The sequence below is a fragment of the Halyomorpha halys genome, unplaced genomic scaffold, assembly GCF_000696795.3.
Source record: "Halyomorpha halys isolate HHAL.00 unplaced genomic scaffold, Hhal_1.1 Scaffold1300.1, whole genome shotgun sequence".
Lineage (NCBI taxonomy): Eukaryota > Metazoa > Arthropoda > Insecta > Hemiptera > Pentatomidae > Halyomorpha > Halyomorpha halys.
This window is the reverse complement of record NW_027105571.1, coordinates 117688-139219: the sequence shown is the minus strand read 5'-3', so window position 1 is coordinate 139219 and position 21532 is coordinate 117688. Positions and strand designations below refer to the sequence as shown.

The 21532-nt window shown below is 28.7% G+C and overlaps 1 protein-coding gene across 5 annotated transcripts in view; it reads left to right on the top strand.

Moving 5' to 3' along the window:
• LOC106689198 (ATP-binding cassette sub-family C member 5) overlaps positions 1-21532 on the top strand; it is a 52757-nt gene that overhangs the window by 13135 nt on the left and 18090 nt on the right. For all 5 annotated transcript variants that reach the window (XM_024362514.2, XM_067052028.1, XM_067052038.1 and 2 more), the window contains 16 exons: positions 550-640; positions 731-904; positions 1387-1534; positions 5184-5332; positions 5442-5552; positions 8637-8773; positions 8878-9019; positions 10425-10621; positions 11935-12084; positions 13175-13301; positions 13394-13533; positions 13608-13690; positions 16444-16640; positions 18657-18806; positions 19864-19993; positions 20846-21002. In XM_024362514.2, coding sequence (XP_024218282.1) covers positions 550-640; positions 731-904; positions 1387-1534; positions 5184-5332; positions 5442-5552; positions 8637-8773; positions 8878-9019; positions 10425-10621; positions 11935-12084; positions 13175-13301; positions 13394-13533; positions 13608-13690; positions 16444-16640; positions 18657-18806; positions 19864-19993; positions 20846-21002 — 2283 coding nt within the window. The remainder of the gene's footprint in view (positions 1-549; positions 641-730; positions 905-1386; positions 1535-5183; positions 5333-5441; positions 5553-8636; positions 8774-8877; positions 9020-10424; positions 10622-11934; positions 12085-13174; positions 13302-13393; positions 13534-13607; positions 13691-16443; positions 16641-18656; positions 18807-19863; positions 19994-20845; positions 21003-21532) is intronic.

The following is a 21532-nucleotide window of genomic DNA, read 5'->3' as shown; positions in this document are numbered from 1 at the left end:
TGATTAGCAACCAAATGAAGTTGGGTAGTTCAACTTTGTATTTTAATAAAGTTTTTCCTCCTTTTAAAAAAGAATAAAATTAGTTGTAAAATCGTTACATACCAACATATATACATACCAATATTTAATACAATAATTTTCATTATTAAACCACTCTAATACTGATGTCCGTCAGGCTTGATGTCCGCATTGAAATTATATAACTCGATCCATCTCATCTCAATCTTATAGATGGTCAATTTAAGGGCCTAAAAATCTCAGAGCTAGTACATTCTGTAGGTCAGTTGGCCATGTTTATAATATCTGCATCTAAATTTAAAACCCTAAATACCGTCTCAATCTGTCTACTTATCTCCATTGGGGTTTTGGAACCGTTCATTTTAAAAATCACTTTTAATACAAAAGTTTGAACTGAGAGTGTTTCCTTTAGAGATATGAATCCATTGAAACCCTATTCATGGCATTTGGGTGCTGTAGAAGTTTATATTTCATATAAAATTGGTTTTTAGGCTTAAACTATGTGGTATTAGCATTTACTTTTGTTTTTAGAACTGCTACTCGTATAAGAGCTGGTTGCTTAGGCATGCTGTTTAATAAAATTATGAGGCTTCATCATTTTGGCGACAAGTCGATAGGAGAGGTAATTCACTTGCTCATTCTATTTGGTTAGTATTATTTTTCTGTTTATTATAGTAGTTATTTTTCTTGTTTGTTTTTTTTTTTTTTTTAGCTTATTAATATATTTTCAAATGATGGTCAGAGGTTTCATGATGTTGTTTTATTTGGACCTATGATTGCAACTGGACCAATCAGTCTGGCTCTTGGGATCGGATACATCTATTGGCTCCTCGGACCATGGCCAATTTTAGGTCTTGGATCGATGTTTCTATTTTATCCTCTACAAGTAAGAATAGATATTTCATAATTTATAAATACATTTATTAATTACTGTATTTGCTGGAATATAGGTTAATCCTGTTTATAAGTCAGCCCTCCATTTTGAAAATAATTTTCAAGGAAAAATGTGTTGGAGTAAAAATTAAATGCCAAATAAGAAATCAGTTTTCAACTTTTAATACATATATTTTTAATAGGTACTATATTGATTAATTTAATCAAATATTACGATGAAGCTTAGAAATATATGAGGAGACTATTAATTATAAGCCCTGAGTTTTGTGAAACTCAAACTTTTCTGAATCAAATCTGAATATAAGTCAGTTCCCATTTTTCCATAGATAATTTCAGGACAAAATCTTGACTTATATTCAGGCTAATATGGTAATTGAATCTTATTTTCAGTCAAGCATAAAAATGAGTAAAGAATAAGAAAAGATATTTTTTATTATCATTTGATTAATTGTAAATTTATTTGAATTTTTCCAGTACTTTCTATCCCGACTGAGTGGTTTCTTCAAGAGAAAAGTTTTTAGTTTGACCGATAAAAGGTTGACAGTGCTATCAGAAATATTGAACTCTATAAAGTTTATCAAATTATATTCATGGGCGATGATATATATCAATAAAATCACAGGTGATTTGTGTTATTATATTTATGGACATATTGAAAGATTTTGATTGACTGTGTGTAATATATAAAAGGTTGATGGTTCAGGTGGTTAATGTGAGCCAACGTTGCGCCCCATGCAGTTGTAGGGCTTCATCAAGGTTAAAAAAAGATTCAAACAACTTTTTTCACTTCTATATATTTAATAAATTATATTTATTACATTTTTCTTTTTATTTCATTTCAATTTTATATTTTATCCATATATTTTTATATGATTGTTCTCCCTTAGTATGTATCTTATTATTTGATGTCTACCTACATTATATTTAATATTATCTTTACTTTAATATTATTTTATATATTTTTGCCTTTAAATGTAACGTTTCTGTTAACTGCCACTTTCCTCCCACCCTTCCATCCAGGGCCCTGTTTCATAATGAGAGCTAATAGTATTAGTTCAAAATACAAGTATAGAAATAACGTGGTAATTACACTAATAGTTTTTATTTTTCGTAATAGGGATGACTATCAGTGATATCACAGGAGTTAAAAAGTACTAAAGTACAAGTTACTATTGAACAAGTCAATGTAATTTTATTAAGTTTAATCGACAAGACTAATAGTATTAGATTGTACTTTATTATAAAACAGGGCCCTTTTCATTTAACTTCATTCAGTTCATTCATTATTTTCACTTCCATTCAGTAAGGTGGGTGCCCTATTTTGTTCATTATTTTCCTTTTGAAGTCCATTTTCTTGTCATATCCTTTATTCTTGTTTTTCTAAATTCTCACATTATTATTTTATTTTTTTTTATTCTATTTATTTATTTTATCTATTTTTTTATTTATTTATTTATTATTTATTTATTTAATTTATGTTCATCTGTTATCTCCTTAAGTGTACTTATATTAATTACTTTATTATTAATTTTCTATTATATTTTACACTTTACTGTATCCCCGCTCATTTTGTATATTTTGTTTCTTAATTACTTACACACATTGTATCCCATTATTTTATACTTTACTTTTCTTTTGTTTTTCTATCTGTTTTTTTTTTTAAATATTTCTTCTCCCCCTATTATGTATATTTCCATTTATTGTTCACCTAATTTAAATACCTTTTTATCATGTTTACTTTACAAATTATTTTCGTTATTGTGGCACAACTGCCGTCCCCACTCCTCCCAATACCAACGGTCACTTTTGTTTTGACAGCCGTCAAAATAGGTATGCATTCTGTCTCATCATTTGATCTGTATTCTTTTTTCTTTTTACATCTCTTTATTTGTATTTTCTTTAATATTTCTTTTCTTATCTATCTGATACTATTACCCTTTTCATTTACTATTTACACCCTTTAATTTTTCTTATTATATCTTACTTTTTTACTATTTATATCCCTGTTATTTTACACTTATGTTTTTGTTTTTTTTCTCTTCTTTTTTTCCTTTGGTAACTATGTGTTTGTATCTTTTTTAGCCCTGACAAAACTCTGCAACGTGGGGCGAAACGTTGGCTCAATAAAATAGTATATTTCTACTATTTGAGTTTTTTTGACCGCACCCGGACCATATTCCTTTCATCTTTATACACGGTCAATCAATAATCTTCCAGTATTTTCCTTTTTTATTGATTTGTATTCTTATTTCCATTATTTTCCTGTCTTTTATTGTTTACTGTATTTTTCTATTTTTTTTTAATCTATTTTTTATTTGTTATTATTTGCGTTTATATTAAATACCTTTTTATGATCCTTGTTTATTTATACTGTTCAATGTAAATCTTAGTTTTTAGTTGTTTGTATCTTTTTTAGCCCTGATGAAGCCCTGCAAAGTGGAACGAAATGTTGGCTCATAACAAATAACTTATTTACTATTTGAGTTCTTTTGACCGCACCCGGACCATCTTCCTTTTATATTTATATTTATATATTTTATTGAGTGAGTCAATATTCTTCCACATCCTTTTCATCCTCCTGTATTAGAGATGTTCATCATCTCTAGTTTAACATGTTAAAGTGTCAATAGAAAAATTTGTGTTTAATATAGAAACATTTTGTTCTTTTAGCATGTTAAAACGATATAACATTTAACCTGGTTGAGAGTCTCTTAATAGATCTGCTAAATAGAGAATGAAATCACGTAACAGACGAGCTGATCTCCGCACCATTTTCCCTGTTGTCATTTTCATTGGTTGGTTGCTCGTAGTTTGTATTTGTTTTAGTTTTAGACTTTTTAAAACTCTAAAGGGGCCTCTACATGTTGGCAGAGCCATGGCGAACTCAGACATACGCGAGCATGTGGATGGGTGACTTGGCTTGGTTGGCTTAGGCTTGTTGCCGAGCCGTCGAGAGTCGGTTTTTTGGACACAGATGAAAGGGGTTCGTGAGAGCGCTCGTGTAGCATCTACACCATTGTTCTTTGTCTAGTTGCAACTGAGAGCTGTTAGGAGGTTAAAGGTGTTTGTTGGTACTTTTTATAATAAGTTTTATATTTAATCTTATTTATCTATATCTAATTTCCTTTCATTTTCTTTTTTTGTAATAAAAATAATACAATCCAAGTGCAATGGCTGAAACCACTAGTACGTCCGCCATGCTTGCCTCTCTGAATAACACTGACATGTGGATGGTCCGCTCTTGGTTTGCCGAGCATTTGTACGAGCCTCCGATCTGTGGCGAGTGGCCAATATGTGGATCCACCATAATAAAGTAATGGATAAAAATTATAATAAAATAATGGGGAAAAAACTAGGAAAGGAAACAAGAAACAAATAAGGTAGAGAAAAGATGATATGACAAAGCTGTTAGAGATTTTATTATCTCATAAAGATTTTAAGGTTACAAAAAAAGTTGCCCAGAAAATCTGCTAGGAGCTCCTCTGCATTTAATACGTAACATGGACTTTAAATTAGGCTGCTCACAATCCTATACTTTTAACATTTAGTGTGTAAGAACTTATAACACATGAATACCCATTTAGAGTCTATCCAACCTCTATGAAGTGGATACCCTTAATTAGGAAGATCATGAACAAATTACCTCCTTGGACAACCATTGTTCAAGAAACAGTACTTCCTTGCAAGTACTGAAGCCGAATTGGAAACTGCTGTAGTTCTCAGGTTGTTAAGACCTATGCCTCAACTTTCACGCGGCTACAAGCATTCCAGTACCGGTTATTGTTAATGGTACAGATATATTTCCCTCTGTTAAATAAAAAGTTTTTAGTGATCACCGCATATATTTTATTATTATAGGGACTGATCTACTATGCCTTAAATGCCATCAGGTTGTGGCGGATTAGTATACCATACATCCCCCACCTTTCACAGTGAAGAAATAATTCTTTATTGACTGTCATAAATTACTTCTTTTATTATTGACTTGTTATTTTCTCTATTGTATAAAACGTTTTTAGTGTTCACAGTGTAGTATTTTATTTTACAGATAGTACAATTAAAGGAACATTTGTATAATTTGTAAAATGGGGGTTGGTCCGCTGCCAGGCGGGGGGTTCCCCCCTAGTTAATAAATTTTTACTTATATATGTTATTTGATTAATTTATATTTATTATTTTATCATTTATTAATTTAAATTATAATAGATGTTTATTAATTTATTAAAGATACTATCTGTACATAATCTTATTTATAATATATATTTTTATAGAAATTCGTAAAAAAGAGCTTTCGTTACTCCACAAAGTTTCTTATTGCAACAGTTTTGCACTGTCACTGTCATCAAATGCTCCCGTGATAGCTGGCATCCTAACTTTATTGATTCATATCCTTATTACAGGAACATTAACTGTCTCTCAGGTATTATAAAATCAGTTATTTATAGTATCATTTATTTATATATAGTTATAGATCAGTTTTAATTACAGTACAAATGATATTGTATATATTGATAATTTCTTTATTTCAGGCATTTACTGTACTTACGTTGTACAATAAGTTATTACGCAGAGTACTTCTTTTCACTCAAGAGGCATTCCGAAGTATTATAGACTTCAATTTAGCTCTGCAACGTTTAAAGGTTAGGCTAAAGATGATTTGAAATTAACGTACAGCTTAATTTTTAATTTTGGAAAATTATTCGTTGACCACACATATTAATAGAGGAAGATAATCAATGATCGTGACAGTAAAAAAAATATAGCTCATAATAGAACAAAAACCATTTGTTATAAACAATGTTTTACCTCATCTTGCAGGGCAGGGCTTTATCAAGGCTTATAAAACAATATATAAAAATATATGTCCTTAACTATGGTCAGACTATAAGTTGACATAAAAAAATTCTGTGATATAATTTATAATATGATATTAGTTGTTTTGACTAGGCCTTCTCTAAATATTAAATATGGATAAGTCAGATCTGAAGTCAATTTTAAATTTTCCATTTCAAAAAGGGTTTGTAGGGAAAACAGATAAAATAATTGGACAGAATTGAAATCGATATGTTGATGAATAAGGTCAAGAGATTTATACTATGAGTTAGTTAGTTAATTTAACTCAAGTAATTGGGAAAGTAATTAAATGAGGAGATCATTGGGGAGAGGGCTGGTCAGTGACAAACACAAATAAATAAAAACTCATTTATTAGTATCAACATTTTGGCCACAATTTCAAGGCTCTGTCAGGGCTTAAAACAATAAACTAGATAACAGTCATAATGAACAAAAGGAATTACAGAATGATTAGAAAATAACTAATATTATAGGTTCATAAATAGTGTCCAAAGATGTGTATAGTCTTAGTATTACAAGATGATAAAGGCTGTATGAGAAGAGTAATATTTTAATTAAGTAAGAGGATAGTACAAATAATAAAACACATATGAAAATCTAGTTAGTAAATATATGTACAAAGTTAAAATTATTTAAAGTAAAGTGATGAAAAAGTGGGAAATAAAATATATATGTTGGTAATTAAATTTGTAAGTAAAATAATAGGTTTAAAAAAGTAAAATCTAAATTTTAATTATATTATTTCAATAATTAGTATCCAATTCTGTCTCAACACTTTATTTTTCACTAGTCCAACGTTTCGGCCATCTAGCCATCTTCAAGGACATCTTCAATACAAAACTCTTCCTCACATTAATTTACAATTTCTATTGCAGGCTATTCTGCCCAGGTCATTTTCTTTATTCTAAGTTCAAAACCTGTTTATTTAAAATTTAAAAACATTAACATTTATAATATAAATAGGTTTTGAACTTAGAATAAAGAAAATGACCTGGGTAGAATAGCCTGCAATAGAAATTGTAAATTAATGTGAGGAAGAGTTTTGTATTGAAGATGTCCTTGAAGATGGCTAGAATGGCCAAAACGTTGGACTAGTGAAATATAAAGTGTTTAGACAGAATTGGATACTAATTTTTGATTTATTTAATAAGTAAAATCTTAAGTTCTATAATCCAAAAGGTATAAAGAAATAATAATATTTTAATTTAATAATAATTATTTAAAATAAAAGTTATGGAAAGAAAATATATGTAAGTAAAATACTAGAATGAAAGAAATAAAGTATAAAGTTATATAAGAATATTAGTAAATATGACAATAATAAGATGTGGTGAACATAATTTAATAACCTAAGTAAGGGAGAGGTAATAAGAATAGATTAGCGAAGGAGCAGGAAGAAATCAAACATAAAAAACATATCGACTTGGGGAAGATCTTAAAGCCAAGTGAAGTAAATGGAGAAATTTAAATGGTGATAACAAATAATTAAAAAATAAAAGGATATAAACCATGGAAGGAAAAAAATTATAACATTAATAATGTTTTAATAAATTAATTATTTGTGAATATTCTGATGATAAGTTCTGTTTGTCAGTTTTTAAATTGATGGAAGAAGGTTCTAGGGAAAGTAATTATGTTGATGAGAGGTAGACTTGGTATGATGATAATGGAGACCAAGTCCTGGTGTATGATGAGCAATTCCTTGTAAGACATACATATTTTTTATTTGAGCATCTTGAGCCCCGTGCTGGAATTGGTCACCTGTCCTATGATCTGCGGAGGATATAAGGTCAGTCTGGGCTGTGTGCTGCTTCTAGCCAGTCATCCTTCCTCGACCAAGGCTCATAACAGAGAGATCTCTCCTCTTGTCCAATCTTCTGGTCCAAACAGGTTTGACCTTAGTCCTATCAGTTAATAGTTTTTCTTTATTCTTTGGTCCTGTGTCAATAGGTGGTGCCCTCTCGGCTCTTAATAAATAATAAAACTATCCTCCATCTCATGCATCGTAAAATATAAAATAAAAGGCCTGCAGGCTAAACAATAGTATAATATTATGTTATCTTATAGTCCTACCATAGTTTAGAATATATTTTCATTTCATCTTATATTCATAATGATGTGTTTATTGACTATAGATTAATTGAGAGGGCGTGTGGTCAGTAATGACTTAAGCAGAGTATCTGTTAAGAGTCACTCTTAACCGAATCTTATCCCTGACCACCTTCTCTTCTCATTTTATATTCCTACCCTAGTTTACGATATTTTGTTGTATCTTGTTCTTATTTTATTTTGTTTTTAATCCTGATAAAGTCCTAAAAAGTGGAACAAAATGATAATGTTTAATAAATATTATATTTTACTTTTGAAGCTACCTTTTTTGTCCGTTTCTCAGACCATAATTTTTCTTTAATTTTTAATTAAAAGATGATTGATTTGACTGTGTGTAATATATTAAAAGAAGCTGGGCTGGGTGATGTCAAATAAACTTGAATAGTAAATAAACAATTAATTAGGAGCCAACATTTCGCCTCACTTTGCAGGGCTTCATCAGGGCTAAACAAGATTCAAACAGCTAAAATAATGTAACAAAGTAAATGAGTAGATAACTTGAAATTTATTTAAAATATGTGAAAATTTATATAAAAATGAGCAAAGTAAATTAAAGTTGGCTCACAATAAATAGTTTATACTATTTGAGTTGTTTTTACTGTACCTGGATCCTTTTATTTATTTGATTTTTAATTTTTTATTAATCTGTTATTTAATCATTTGCTTATATTTGTTGTATAGTTTTAACAAAATATATATATAATAATCAACACTTTCCATATGTGGCTCATATAAATCATAAATTTTAATTCACTTTATAGGGTATAATGCTGTTAAATGAACACACTACTGTCCTGTCGAAACCAGTCGACAAATCACAATCTGTTTGTATTGCAGATGGTACATTTGCTTATTATATAAGCAGTAATAACATCAATGTTGCCAAAACTAAGAAAGGGTTAGTATTAAATTTTAAATTATTAAATCTAAATATAAATTTGGTTTATAAGTTAATCAATATCACTTTTATTAAAAAAACTGATAATTTATAATTATTTTTAGGAAAATTATTACTGAACAGAAAACTACCGATTCAAAAAGAGAAGATGGAAACGAAACAGACTTACTCAATCATACTGAGCAAGGAACTTTAAATTCCAACTACAAAGAAATTCTTTTTGACATCAATTTTTTTGCACCTCAGGTATGCCATATTGGATTGTTTTTATTTTATAATTTGTTAATTGAATTATATTTATTTCGTCTTAATGAACAGTTCTTTTCAAACTTTCCAATTGCGATATGAAGGAGGGTTGGAGGTGCGGTAAAAAAATAACACAAAATAGCCAACAACTATTTATTTGCTATTGTTTCGTCCCACTGTGCAGGGCTTCATCAGAGCTAAAAAAATATAAAACAACTAAAAATATGTTAATAATGTAAGATAATAAGGTAAAGTAAAGTGGGGTTAGAAATTATGTAAATATAAGTGAAAAATTATATAAAAATGAAAGAGAGGAGAGAGAAAAACACTTTATTAAAAATGTTGTGTTGCCAAACTTGATTGGGTTGTCTCATACATGGCATACTTATGACTAGTAAAGAACAATTTTAAAAAAAAATCCTATTAATATAAATAGTCATAGCATAAAATTTTATTGTCAAATTGTCACATAAACATTTTTGAATTATGTGCTAAATTTATACATGATTTATTTTATTATTTATTATTTTTTCCTTTCATATAACATATATTAATTCATTTTAGCTTTTTACCATTCTTTATGTGTGTGTATAATTTTGCCATTATTTCAATTTTAAAATTTTCTGTCTTTTTTCCAAAGAAGATAAAACAAAATTAAAGTTAAAAGTACAAAAATCGTATTGGAAGATCGCTGATTGACCATGTGTATTAATAATAAATGGAATATGGCCCAGGTGCGGTAAAAAAAAAACTCGAGTAGTGACAAATATTTTAAATATTAATAAAACTAAAATAGTTGTCACTATTTGAGTTTTTTTTTTTTTATCGCACCTGGACCATATTCCCTTTATTTACAAAAATTATATATTTTTTAATTTTAAATATATTAAAATAATATACATACATGGTATAAGATTAGGAAGGATTATAAGATATGCAAGTAGTGTCTAAAAAACTGAAAAAATAAATAAATAAATTGTCATATTGTTCAATTTATATTATACATATCTTCTTACCTACATGATATTATGTTTCATCTTCCACTGTTTTCAATCTACTACCATCTAATTCCATGATTATCAATCAATTAAATTTTTTTTTTTTACTATTTAATTACCAGTTATCAATTTTTTATCATTTATGATTCAATTCAACAATTTGTATAGTTCCAAATTTGTTTATATACTATTCCTTTTCAATTTTGTTTCTCTAAATGTTGTTGTTATCTCTTTTGTTCTATAGCCCTAATGAAGACATGAAACAGGTCGAAACGTCGGCATATAATAAATAAATATGGTTTTGTTTATTTATATTGTTCTTTGCTGACTGCATCCCCTGACAAACTTCTCCAATCATTAATATAATTCTTTTAATTTTTAATATAATATTTTTTTTTGTTCTTTAGCGAAGTTTAATCGGAGTATGTGGCCCTGTTGGTAGTGGCAAGACGTCGTTCCTTGCTGCTATCCTCGGTCATCTTTATATGACAAAAGGTAAGCTGTGCCGTGAGGGATCCTGTGCCTATGTTTCCCAGCAGCCATGGCTTGTCAATGCTACAGTTCGTGAGAACATTTTGTTTGGAGAAAAATTCATAGCTCGGAAGTAAGTATGCATAACAGCATTTTAATTTAAAGCGAGAAAAACTTTATTCAAAAAAGTTGTGCTACTTCAACTATATTTGTAAGTGGTGCTGCTGATTCATCTGTAATGGTTTGAAGCACTTGATGGTCAAAGATTCGTTTCTGGAGACCCATAGAAAGGTTACGTTCTTACATCATACTGGCAAGGATGATTTATCGCTGGAGAGTATTTTAGATCTTAAAATTATTAAACAAATAATTTATTTTAGTTTTTTATAGGTGTTTTTGACTCTATCAGTATAAATAATTAGTTGTATGTGTATTTGTATGTGTGTGCATTAATTTATAAATAAAAATTAATAAGGACTAATTTTGGTAGTCTCTAAAATAGCATCACGTACATCACATTATTGGCAATACCTCCTTGGTGTTTTTCTATTCCAAGTTCTTAACATCAAAAAACCTACCTATATCATAGATCTCCTCACTCTTTGTTCATCTATCCACTCATTAAACACCAGATCCCATCCGAATGATTTATATATGCCCTCCTATAGAACCTCCTTCTTTAGCAAATCCTTCGTCATACGTGCAACCTCCCTCTGGAATTCTCTTCCCATCTCCATTCGCCAGTCCTCATCCATTCTCTCCTTTAAACAACACCTATTCCTTCATTTATTGAATAACCAAACCTCCACATCTTTGTAATCAAATAAATAGGCAGGTATTGATTAACATTATAAACAGTAGTAAAGCCAAGAAAATTTGTAAACGCTCGCCAGATAAAAATCTCACTATATGAACCATGTAATTATTTTTAGGGGACATATGTCCCAGAATAAAGTTATTTTTTCATTTCATTATTGCAATCTAAAGAAATTTAAATCTTACAAACTTTTGACTGTATTCTTTTACTTTATATAACATATATAATTCTAATATATATTTGTATATAAAATTGTTCATCATTTGACTGAATATTTATTCGAATAATACCCAACTCTGCTGGAAATTTATAAATAAATGGAACTTTAAAGTCACAACTTGTCCCATATTTTGTTTTTGAATTATTTTGACTGATTTACTGATAATATATGATCTTGAAATATTTTTTAAGACAGTTAGCACCTCTCAATAAACATAAGGGTATCCGAAATGGAAATCGGTAAAATCTAATGACAGCATTATATTTTCATCTTTGGTGTTTCTCATTCCCTTTTAGATCAAGTTATTGAAAAATTATTATAATTTATTTAGTATCAGTTAAATAAATTTCAGGCAGAGATTATAAATTTATATTATAATTTCTATGTGTTTGAACTTATACTATTACAGATACTATGATGTTATTCAGTGTTGCGATCTTGGAGTGGACATAGATTCATTACCCGGAGGTGATCATACAGAAGTTGGAGAACGAGGTGTCAATTTGTCTGGAGGCCAGAAACAGAGGATCTCCTTAGCGAGAGCTCTTTATTCCAACAGGTAATAATTAATTTCACATTCCTTTTATCCAATATATAGAAGATATTGTAAGGGAAAGTGTTGAGATTGTATCACATTTATAACCTAGTGTGAGTTGTTGTATGTGTGTTTGTGTGGTCAGCCTAGCTCACAAACAGAAAATCATGTGAAACTGAAATCACATATTTAAGACGAGTATATAGCCTGGTGGGGTATCGCAGCAATATTTTCAATAAAATTGACCAACAACAAATACCGCTTTATAAAATCAATTTTTCACATTGTTTCTATTTTCTCGAGAATGGATCTAATGATTTTTATTAAACTCACTATGCCAAGGAAGAATTAAATGATTTTTAGTATCCGCTAGGTGCTATCCTCATGGAAGTAATCTAACAGGGATGATTAAATGATAAATTTTTAATCAAATCATTAGATGAAAAGTTTTTAAAACATTTTCCTTTAAAGTACCTTCAATTTTGTTTATTAAAAGAAAATAAACAGTTCTAATTAATTGCAATGTTAAATAATGGATAAATACGAACTATTATAGAATTTTATGGATAATGAAAGGAAAAATAGAAAAGCCAATTTCTACAGGAAAAAGCTAAGACCGCTTGCATTTTGATTTTATCATCTTTCGTTAAACTGTTGTATTCTCTTGGCAGGAATAAAATTTATATTCGTTATTCCCACCTCGAGGAAACCTGATTACGAATTTTCATAGGAAAAGAAAAATAGAAATTTTTTGTCCATAATTTTCACTTTCTTTTGTCTAAGCTTTTTTTTTTCTTCAAAAATCAAAAAAATAGCGATAACTGCAACATAAAGCCATAAAACTTGCTAAGCCACCCACATAGGGTGGTAAGTTTAAGTTTGTGATGCATTCACCGCATCAGATTTTTTAAATTTATAGTTGTAGTTATGTATTACATTACATAAAGATACAAACTCTTTTCTGATTAATTGAATTTAAACATAATGAAGAGTTACCTTTATCTATTCAATTCTAATCCAGTTGTTTCCTCATACTTCATCTGCAATCAAAACAAAACTCATGATACAGCTATAAAATTTGAAATGTTTTATTATTTTATTTTTTTTATTTTAGAGATATATATTTGCTGGATGATCCACTAAGCGCTGTAGACAGTGAAGTTGCTAATCATATATTTGATAAAACTATTTTGAAGGCTTTGAAATCTAAAACAGTTATATTTGTTTCTCACCAAGTTCAGGTACAATCTAACTTTGTAATAAAGTAAGTTAATAAATAATTTTGTGTGAAATGATGTTTATTTATTTATTTATTTCTTTTGCATGAATCTAGTTCCTAAATCAATGTGATGAAGTAGTTATAATGAAAGAAGGTAGGATTGTCGAAAGAGGGACTCCAAGTGATCTGTCCGAACGAGAAAGTCATTATAAGTTGATAATAGAATCCTTATCAAAAATGGATTTGGAAGCTCAGTTGAGTAAATTATATAGATTATTTTTTTTCCCATTTATTTATTTTCTAACACAATATATGTTACTTATTATAGAGATGAAGAAAATAAAGAAACAAAATCAACCAATAACAAAAAGAAGCATACTGACAATGAGAGAAAAACTCCTAAGGTTGCTGGTATGTTATTTCTTTTTTTATTTCAAATTTAAACAGAATTAATGATATATTTATATTTAAAAAAATAAATAGATCTGTACACTACAACCCATGCAGGCAGGGGCATTACTTTGTAAGGAAATACTGTTACTAGAATGGTTGTGCAAGGAGGTGATTTGGTCAGCATTATGCTCGACCGCCAGATTTGTATCCAACTAAGGGTACCCACTTTATGAGGCAGCGTGGGCTCCGGAGGGCTCTCGAACCCACAGTCCAGGCTCTGGCTTTAGTGAAACAAAATAGTTACCTACCGTAGCCGGATTTGGACCCCGGTCCTTAGAGTTCATAGAACTGTGCCTTAGATATATTGTAATAATTTTATAAAATATTAAAAATTAAAATAAAAAATCTTAATCGTTTTATAAACTTAATTTCAAATATTAAAGAATACTTGGGTTCAAATTAAGAACTTTGATATCAAATAGTTAATAATTAATTTTATTATATAACAAGAAGACTCTTAATCTCAGGGCGGGTTACTAGCAATCAGAAACAGGCATTTACAATAATTACAATTAATCAACTTAATAACTCTTTATACATGAATCTATTTTTATGTATAGCAAAAACTAAACAAGCTCACGATCTTCCTTTGATGATTCCTTGGTGTATTCTTTTTTCTTATTGTTCTTGTCTTAGCGTCCAATATGGCTTCCTCTCTTGCTGGACAGAAATTCATGAAGCTTCATCCTCTCTCTCTGGAGCCCCAGACACGACTGACTTCTTCTCAAAATGAAAACCTGCCTTGAGGTTACATGTAAACATCAATTTTTACACAACAGTTAGGGATTTTTGCAAATGATTTATTTTCTGAATATTATTCATTTGCACTATTTCTTGATTCCTATTTTTCCTTTAATTTACTGTATTTTCAATTATGATGGGAAGAGTTAAAATAGTTTTTATGATATTTGAATCTGCTCAACATGGCCTTGATTCAACATACCGCCATCTTGGTTTTTTGTATCACGAAGTTATTATAAACAATGAAACTTGGTTAGCTTGCTTTTTGGATAAACAAAACAAATGAATATTAAAATGATACATAAAATAAAACATATTTAAAACCATTTATACATCAAAATATACTATTTACTAAAAAAAAGAGCATATTACAATATTTATATTATATCTCCACATATATTTATATTATATACAGTTATAATATATAAATTTATATTATATAATATCTCCACTTTATTTATATTATATATGGTCACCAGCAAAGCATAAAGTAAACACTGGTGACAAATGGTCTTGGAGTATTATTAATCAGTGGCATATTTTTCGGGAGTGGGAAAATTTTTTTCCTTTTAAGGTTGTAGTAGGGAATATTCAGTGTTATTGTTTTTAACTTTGATCCAAGTCCACTAACCCTTCATTCTTCTGTCAGACTTTGTTGTGAATCCGCCTGTGGCTGATAATTATTTTGTATCACTGTATCACTATGAGTCAGCCCTGAGGAATTGCGTATTTTCCATCTTTTAGTGTGTACTGAATTTTTTATTTATTATTATTTACATTTTCATTAATTGCCTAATATTTTCTTTTGTAATTCTTGTCTATTTATACTTTTCATTGCACATCTTATTTTTATTTTCTTTAACTTATTTAGTCCATTTTTAAATAAATTTTTGGCCATACTTTAGTTTAGTTTTATTTCATATAATCTATTCTTTTACTTTGTTACATTATTTTAGTTGTTTGTATCTTTTTTAGCCGTGATGGAGCTCTGCAAAGTGGGGCAAAATATTGGCTATTTAAACACTAAGTATACGAGGAGAAGATGGTTGGGGGGTGCGGTAAAAATATCACACAAATAAGTTGAAATAACTTATTTAATCGTGCCTACGTTTCGACCAGAATTTCCAGTGTTCATCAGAGCTAAGAACAAAGAACAAGATAACAAGAAATGAATAAAAAATGAAAATATAAACAGAATGACATAAAGTAAATAATTGTACAGAATGAAATTAACAAAATTAAAGTGATGAAAGAAGTGGAAAAGAAAATTTATATATAGATAATTGAATAAGTAAATAAAAATAATGTAATTAAGGAAATAAAATACAAATTTGAAGTTATATAATGCAAAGGAATTTTATTTATTTTAGTTTAATTATAATTTAAAAATTAAAATTATGGAAAGATAAAATAAAATTGAGAGAAAGTTTTGCGAGGTCCTCAGGGGTCCACCCAGCCTCATGAAGTGGGTACCCTTAATTGAGTAAAAATCTGACTAATAATAGAAGATGAAAAATAATATTATAGAAGTAAGAACTATACAAAATAAATTATGAAAAATTAGTAAAACAGAAAGTGTTGAAGAAATAAAGAAGTATTTATAAGAAGTCATTTTTAAAATTTTATTTTTCATAATTTATTTTGTATAGTTCTTACTTCTATAATATTATTTTTCATCTTCTATTATTATCAATCTACTACTACTACTTCTATTTTTATTAAACTGCTACTTTCTACTTAATTCATTGTTTTTTTAAAATTATTTTCCTTTATTTTTGTTTCTCTGAGTGATGGTTATTATCTCTTTTTCCCAGATGAAGGCATGAAATTCAGGTCGAAACATAAGCACAAATAAATAAGTTTTTATTTATTTGCTGACCGTACCCCTGACCATTTTCTCATATTTTATTTATTTATTTTTAAAAATTTTAAATTTTACATTATACAGATTTGCCTATTTTATTTTTCAGCTAAACAAGATGGTGTGTTGATAAAGGAAGAGATAAAAGAAAAAGGCGAAATAGAATTAAGTACTTTCCTCAGTTATATAAGCGCCTGCGGTGGATGGTTTTTCTTTTTTTCATTAATTATTGCCATGCTACTAAATATTGGTTCTTTGGCGTTCAGTTCCTGGTGGTTACAAGAATGGATAAAAGCTGGAAGTGGGGTGAGTCTCTTCGTGTTATAGTTATTTAATTTGTTTTGATCAGGATTAGAGAGAGTTATTGAACTTTTTCAAATGTTTTACTGTTTCACAAGAACTTTTATAATTAAATTTTGACATAAAAGTTCAAATTAAAAAAATCATTTGAGAAAATTCTGTCAATATAAGTTCTCGCCAATTTGATTCATAATTTACCCAAAGATACAAAATAATTTGTATACAAAAAAGTTATGGTTAATTTAAAGTATGTATGCTGACAACTGTGGACAGTGAGAGAGAGAACTATTCCAACTTCAGACATTCTTTCATTTCCTTCTTCCTTTCAGACTTGATATTACTAAGTCCACGTCTCATACCTTAACATTAATTGAAACATATCACTTTTCCCTCTCTCTACCACTGCTAATCTCCTTTGTGTGGTCTATTACATTAAGGATATAAACAAATTCATGCATACACTCACTCAAAAATAAACAAGCATAGCTTTACTTTTATTATTATTTTTATATATAAATTTTTTGTTACTTTTATTATAAAATTGGAAAATCGTTGCTTGACCATGTGTAATATATAAAAACAAGATTGTCCAACTGTGGTCAAAAGAATTCAAATAGTAATTAAACTATTCATTGTTTAATCATTAGAGAAAGTTGACCGTGGATAACTTATACGAGGAGAAGATGGTTGGGGTGCAGTAAAAATATAACACAAATAAATTGAAATAACTTATTTAATCGTATTTTGTTTCTTTATCTAATATTATGGTTACATATTTCATTAGTTATATATATTTTATTTCTCTCAATTTTATTTTTTCTTTCCATAATTTTAATTTTTAAATTATAATTAAACTAAAATAAATAAAATTCCTTTGCATTATATAACTTCAAATTTGTATTTTATTTCCTTAATTACATTATTTTTACTTACTTATTCAATTATCTTTATATAAATTTTATTTTCCACTTCTTTCATCACTTTAATTTCATTCTGTGCAATTATTTACTTTATGTCATTCTGTTTATATTTTCCTTTTTTATTCATTGGTTGTTATCTTGTTCTTTGTTCTTAGCCTTGGCCGAAACGTTGGCACGATTAAATAAGTTATTTCAACTTATTTGTGTGATATTTTTACCGCACCCCCCAACCATCTTCTCCTTGTATACTTAGTGTTTAAATAGCCAATATTTTGCCCCACTTTGCAGAGCTCCATCAGGGCTAAAAAAGATACAAACAACTAAAATAATGTAACAAAGTAAAAGAATAGATTATATGAAATAAAACTAAACTAAAGTATGGCCAAAAATTAATTAAAATTTATTTAAAAATGAACTAAGTAAGTTAAAGAAAATAAAAATAAGATGTGCTGTGAAAAGTTTTGATGGAGGTGTTTTTTGAGCAAATCATGTTTTGTTACTAGCCAAAAACAGGCCACTCTCTCAGCTCTGCTAAGATTGCCGGGGATTCATTTAATCTTATCCAGTAGGCTCTCCCACTTCTTTCCTTCCGCTTGAACTTTGTGCCTAGCGCTTGTCCTGTCCTTATAAGTGATTTCACTGTTCTGTAGGGAAGTGGTAGAATAGGTTGTGTAAGTATAAATAGACAAGAATTAAAAAAAAAAAATATTAGGGAATTAATGAAAATAGAAATAATAATAAATAAAAAATTCAGTACACACAAAAGATGGAAAATAAGGGAAATAAGAACAAAATAAAGGTAATAATGTTATAAAAGGAAAATAATAAACAAAATAAGACACCCTCCTTTTTTTTTTTTTTTTTTTTTTTTTTTTTACAAAATTTCACATTATTAAATTTCTGATAACATTATTGAAAGAATTTATACTTTAAAAATTCTGTTACAAATATCCTCATGAAATGTTATAATTACGTTTTTTCCTAAACTGTTTTCAAAAAGAAATGATAAATTAAAAGAAGAACTTATTCGAAATAATATTGCACAGTTTGCTAACCCTGGTTTCGAACTATAGTACTAATATGTATTTATATTTTGCTGCAGAATGTTACTTACAGCGATGCAAATAACCAAACAGTCTTGAGCGACCGTATCAGTGATAATCCTGATTATGAGATGTACCAAAATGTTTACTTCTACACTATATTAGCTATTTTAGCTTCAAACTTCATTCGTGGATTTATTTTTACTAAGGTACGTATGTTTATTTATTTTTAATTAGCAGTACTAATCTCAAATTCTTCTAAGGATACCGTAAGTTCATGAATCAGACATCTCTACTTGTACTTATGAGCTTTATAGGATTCATTTAATGCCACTAATTCACAGAGGATAGTCTTCTAACTCTGGACTTTTAGGCTGTACTCTTAACCACATACTGAATGGTGGCCTGGATTTATGGCCATTATTATTTTGAAATGACCATTGCAACATGGGAACCTGTGGTAAAATTTGATTACATTTTATAGTAAAGTTTGGAGTGATTGAGAAATTCAAAAAGTTTATCAATAGTCTGCTTATTGTCCTACAAAATGTAATGGAGGTCTGTTGGTTAATCATATGAAGATTTGAGGGAACCATATAGCTCTGTAGTTAGTTAATATGTGTTTTGCAGTAAATCGCATTCTGTAAATCTGATATACAAGTGGAGAATCGAAGGCTATGAGATAACTATGGGTCAGGCCTGTATGACCTTTTCGTGAAGGTGCATCAAAATCACCTCTCGTCCCAAGTCGATGTCATCTCTGATTTCCCTTCATTTATTATCTATAAGATTTGCCCTCATTTGCTCCAATTTAAATTTAATTTTCTGTTTAATGAGAGCAGCGAAGTCATCAACAAGCACTCTGCTATATGGAATGCCCCCCAGGAATCCAGAAAAAAGATACTGAAATACTGTTTCTATTTGCAGACTTTATTGAGTATAGAATTTTTTGATTTGCAGGTTCATTGAAAAAATATTTCTTAAATTGAGTAGGAATGACTTGAATCTTTACAGATAATTTTTTTTTTTGTGGGATAAAAAACATAAAAGCTCTTGTATACGGCAACCATTTCAGCTATATAGCTATTACATATTGGTGACAGATAAAATAGATCTTGTCATAAAGAAAGGTTCATAAGAAGTTGTATTTTAATTTTCATATTTTTTTTCTATTGTATTTATTTTTGAATATTGAAATAATAAATATCATATCCCCTAATGCCTAGGCATATTTTTATTTATTGAAATTCCTTGATAAATTTTTAGGTTACTTTGAGAGCATCTACAAAGTTTCATAATAATCTCATGGACAAGCTTATGAAGGCATATCTGTCATTTTTTGAAAGTACCCCCGGAGGAAGGATACAGAACTTGTTCGCGAAAGATATTGATGAGGGTGAGTTAATGAAAGAAAGTTATGGTAGGGGTTTAAAAGGAAATTTTGCTAGCCCAAACTGTAAAAGTAAAAGAAATGTAATGTCGAATTTTGTTTACCATTTATCAATTAAGTGTTGTAGTAAACAAAATCTTCTTAAACTGTGGGTTTATTCTTGTACTCGTGGAGGAGATTGAAAAAAATATGTCTGCCCGCCATTAGTAGTATGACAGTAGTTTAGCAGACTGAGCAACTAATAATTAGTTTAGAGATAAAAGCGTCTGAGCCGACAATTATACACCTCAACCCAATTTATTATTTATGCCTCTGTAACATAAATAATTACAAAGTGGATACTTACAAGGATAATAAATACATTTATTCATTGTATTAAATGTACAGAATTAATTATTATAAATATGTTGGCCATAGCAAACACACGTTAAAAAAAAACATATAATTATTATAATTTACTTTAATGTGGTTGTTTATTTTTTAGTGAGATTAATATTCAATTATTAAGTATAAATTAAAATATGTAAATATATAAATTACAATTATATAATAATGTATATATGTAATATATTATATGTAATAATACATACTAAATATATCCATCCATCATCTACAAATTTTCTCTAAGACTACTGGGAATATTTTTTTTTTTTAGATTAACACCAATGATCTTTGGAACTTGATGTTATCATTCCTTTTTTTTTTTTTTTTAAGGTCTATATTGATGATTCTGAGACACTTTTTTATTATTTGTTATTTACTGATGTAAATTAATTAATTTCAACTTATTTAATGTAATTATTTGTTGTATTTTTTAAAAATGATTTATTATTTGAAATAGAACATATATGTTTTCAGTGGAAAATAAACTTCCGATGACTTTGGAGAACTTGATTCAAGGACTGTTGAATGCAAGTTTTTCATTATTATTTATCTGTCTGGCGTTTCCGCTCTTCGCTGTTTTCTTTCTTGTTTTATTTTTGATTTATTATTTCAAAATCCATCGAACTTTCAGGTATTTATAATTCTCTTTTACTTATATTATTAATGATTAATTTTGCTAATATATGATTTATTAATGTAGTAGCGAATCCTCCTTCCGCTGATCTTTGGGATTCCAGCAATGTCAGGGGTTGCCTAGAACACTTAATCAGCAAGTTCATAATAAAGATGTTAATTTAATCAATACCTCTCGTATCTATCGTTTCTGTTGCAATTCTTTCCGTTTTATTTCAGACTCGGTCTAATACTATTAAAGAACTTTGTTCTTAGTAGTATTTTGTAATGTTTTTACCTTTTTCCTGTGATTGTTCTCCAAAAATTTTTTCTGGAAAATCTCCAGTCAGGACATCTGTATACAGCTAGCAGAAATTAAAAAATCCGCTATGGTACCATCACTTGAGTTAAAATTGATCCCTTTGTGCATAGGTAAATAGAAGTAAAATCTCACTCTTGCTATAACAACCGTGAAAACATTTATTTATAGATCCAGCTCATTTATGTCACTGTTATATCTCCGACATATTCAATACATAATTTCAATTT